General features: G+C 37.7%; 1 protein-coding gene across 1 annotated transcript; it reads left to right on the top strand.

Moving 5' to 3' along the window:
- LOC122988684 (urokinase plasminogen activator surface receptor-like) lies at positions 1-2,460 on the top strand. Its single transcript, XM_044361194.1, has 5 exons — positions 1-92; positions 997-1,098; positions 1,211-1,375; positions 1,518-1,637; positions 1,766-2,460. Exons 1-5 carry the CDS (start codon positions 41-43, stop codon positions 1,918-1,920), a joined length of 594 nt encoding a protein of 197 aa, XP_044217129.1. The 5' UTR covers positions 1-40; the 3' UTR covers positions 1,921-2,460.
- Positions 2,461-4,136: the final 1,676 nt, after the last annotated feature.

Consider the following 4,136-nt stretch of genomic DNA (forward strand, 5'->3'; position numbering starts at 1 on the left):
CTATATAAAATATTTCCTGTAATCTGCAGATTTACTCATCATGATGAAGCTGATCCTGTCTCTCACTCTCATCTGGACACTCTCCAGCACAGGTAACCTCACTCACTCTTAAAACAGCATTTCTGCAGGTACCTGTGATGTCAGGTAGTTCATAATTCTACTATTTTTTTAGTGTGTCTGCCAGGTGCTTACTTTTGTTCAAGTTCAAGTTCATCATCATCATCATTTATGTTTTGTTTGTTATATCATCTGTATAGCAACCACAGAAATCTACAAACGAATATAAAAACACTAAAATGACAAATTTGCAGCAGAAAATATGTTTAGAAAGAAACTTCATGCTGCACAGAATAAATTTTTTTATCAGCATAATGAAGAAACATCTTTTATGGAGCTATCAAGTTACAAAAAGTTCCCTGTCAACATATTTAATGTGTTTTTCCTACAATATTCACTCATGTCAACTAAAGCATGATTAATATTTTTATAGTAACATACTTATAGTTATGTTTAGGGACTCAAAGCACATTGTTAAGATAAAGGAAAGATGATGGTCTTGGTTAAATAATAAAAACATCAACACAGACTTGAAGAACAGGACATGTTTACTTTTTCAATACTGAAACAAAACCACAATCTTTCCCCAAACATAAGTTTTTCTTTATTGGTCACAGAAATGTCCCAGTTAACATCATTTTACATAGTGCCGTTTCATTCTTTAAACATTTTTAGAAAGAGAGATAATGCAGGCGTCACCATGACAGAAAACTGTACATCTAAAGGCTGCAGTCATTTAATTTGATGACTGATTTCTGATATTTAATATATTTGTTAAGAAGAATTTATTGGATTTATTTTGGTTTAAATATCATTCTGTCATTGTGTGTTGTAATTTGGGATTGTCTCTCATCAGATTAACTTTGCATACTGTATCTGTGTACAAACAGGATTTATGCTAATTGTTCATCTCACCATCTTTTATTTCATAAATTGCAGCTGAAGCTCTTGAGTGTTGGCATAGTGAAGGGACTGACATAGGAAGAACTGAATTACTTCCATGTTACTCTACTGAGTTGTGTGCAACTGTTGCCTTACAAGGTATCTGTAAAAAGTATAAAAAGAAATCAGATTTTTCCTTAATGTCATTCACTTATTCAGTTTTAAATGGGATTTCTGCATTACAGTGTTTGGTCTGTGTTTCACTTTACAGAGAATGATAATGGGACTTTCACTCAGGACACCATCAGGTCGTGTTTGCCATCCTCCATTTTCAGTGAAGGAAAGCACACATTTTCATCCAGTGTTGGTTTAGCAAGTATGGCTGCATCTGTTCATTTGTGCAACACAGATCGCTGCAACAGTCAAGTCATTCCTCGTAAGTAAAGAGAAAAGTTTCCCTTTTTAAAGACACAAAATCACATTCACATGTAGTATCAGTCTAATGTTGATCACAGTGAAGAACAATAAGTCACTTTGTGTCTTGTTCAGTTTCTGCCATGTCTCCTGTTCTGTTTCAGACCCTGGTGTTCTGAAGAAAAACAACCTGCAGTGTTTCACCTGTGATGATCCGTATTCTGCTGTGTGTAACAAGACAGTTCAGTGTGTGGGAGTGCAGGACCGCTGCTTTAGTTGGACTGGTGAGCCCTCATGATCATTTTGTGCCTCAAAACACATTATTGCTGACTTCAAAGTGGCCTTTTCCTGCTGCTTTAATTTGAAAAAACTTTCAAACACTGTGGTCTAACGGTGATCTTGTCATCCACAGTGGCAGATAAGGATGGAAAAACAATTCGTACCTTTGGCTGTGTCTCTGCCAACATCTGTGAAACTGCTCCTCGTTTGATGCCACGGCATGATTCGTCTTTAAAATTCATCAGTGAACCAAAATGTTGTGGAAGCAGCCTCTGTAACTCAGGCTAGTCTGTCAAACTGAATGTGATCCCTTTGCTGTTTGGACTCATTACTCTTATCATCTATTAGAACAAAGAGAAACTAACAAAATAGTAAAAGTAGCTGTGTAATGTGTGTGAATAAGCCAAATACATCTATCATCTTCTCACTCAGTTACACAGTGAGATTCCTTTAACATTGGAACAAACAATCAATCAAACAAACATTGAATGTTTCAGCTTGCTAAGTAATTATTTTATTCATAACCGCAGCATCCCATCCCACAAAATGACTGGGCAACCGACAAATTTTGAAATTTAAAGTATCTTGACTAGAATCTTGATATATTTGGATTCATATGGACTACATTTTTGCACAAATTAGCTCAAATCCAATCACATTTTTATTTATTTCTTTTCAAATAATTTCTTTTTAAATAATGCCTTTATTTAACAATAGGTGTGTATGTGTTAATTTCCTTTGGGTAAGTTGTTATGTTGTGTAACTTCTTTTAAGAAGAGAAGGGGAAATGAACTTATCTCTACTTTGGATGTAGGAAACCAAATAAGCAGTTACTGTCACACCCTGCCTGGACTCAATCAATCAATCAATCAATTTTTATTTATATAGCGCCATATCACAACAGAAGTCATCTCAAGGCACTTTTCACATAGAGCAGGTCAAGACCGTACTCTTTAATTTACAGAGACCCAACAATTCCCCCATGAGCAAGCACTTGGCGACAGCGGTAAGGAAAAACTCCCCTTTAACGGGTAGAAACCTCAAGCAGACTCCGGCTCTTGGTGGGCGGCCATCTGCTTTGACCAGTTGGGTTGAGAGAGAGAAAGAGAGAGGGAAAGGGGGAGGGGGGACAGGAGAGCAACAATCACAACAACAAGCACAAGCATCAATAGACAGGGAAGGATGCCATCAGGACTGTGAAGGACCGCAAAGGTTCGGCCCGGGACTCAGGTTTTCCTGTGAGATGAGAAAGCACAAAAAACTCCGGGGAAGAAGCAAAGTTAGTGACATGCATTGATGTTACATGAATGCATACAGATGGAGAGGAGGAGGAGGAGAGAGGAGCTCAGTGCATCATGGGAAGTCCCCCAGCAGTCTAGGCCTATAGCAGCATAACTAAGGGCTGATCCAAGGTGAGCCTGGTCGGCCCTAACTATAAGCTTTATCAAAAAGGAAAGTTTTAAGCCTACTCTTAAACATAGAGAGGGTGTCTGCACCCTGGACTGAATCCGGTAGATGGTTCCATAGAAGAGGAGCCTGATAGCTGAAGGCTCTGCCTCCCATTCTACTTTTAAAGACTGTAGGGACCACCAGTAAGCCTGCATACTGGGAGCGCAGTGCTCTAGTGGGATACTACACCCATCAGTGCTGCTAGGTGGTCAGAGGTGCAGCAGACTAGTGATGTTACACTAAAAGCAGACTACTTGATGCAGTATCAACCTTTCAAGGCAAAGGCTGCAAAATGTTTTGATCATCAATAACAAGACCTCTCTAAACCGTGTCTTGTTATGTCACACAGAGGTTGTGCTGGTTTTGAATATGAGATGTGCTTCTCAGTCTGCCACAGTATTTAAAAGCAGAACTGTGGACTGTTTAAAAGTTTTATAATATAAACTTTATTCAACAAAATAACAATGAAAGCAGTTAGACTACTGTTTCATCACGGTCTCAGATTTAATCCATACACATGTAATGTCAACAATTGTCCAGCAGATGGTGCCATTTTGACTATAACAAATTCTTCCAAACAGTGAACCATTTTCAACACATTGATTCGGTGCTTCAGAAAGCTTTGTTTCCTCCACCACTGCAGACTGGAAACTTTTATCTAGACGGGCAGAAACACTTTTAGCCCAGTATGAAGCTGCTCTTTAAATACAACTCTAACAATGAATTATTATGACTTAATAAACAACCATCAAAGTTCAGACAAACATAGATATTAATAATTAAAAAGAATTTACAGTCAAAAACTTATCTTGTACATTTGATTGACAGTGGCCGGGCAATGTAAGCACACAACCAATCATCAGATTTTGAGCCAAATATTGTATGTATCATCAACTTTTTCCAGCTGAGCCCACAGTTTAAAACAAAACAAAAAGAAGATTATGACTAAGAACACAAATCTTCTATTTGTGGGTTCTTTATTTGTCTTTTGCCAGTATTGCATCTTTAGTTTTTCTCAGTATTTTGTGCCTTGTTTCAAGAAAAGAAATAAAATT

The sequence above is a fragment of the Thunnus albacares genome, chromosome 9 (genome assembly GCF_914725855.1).
Source record: "Thunnus albacares chromosome 9, fThuAlb1.1, whole genome shotgun sequence".
NCBI lineage: Eukaryota > Metazoa > Chordata > Actinopteri > Scombriformes > Scombridae > Thunnus > Thunnus albacares.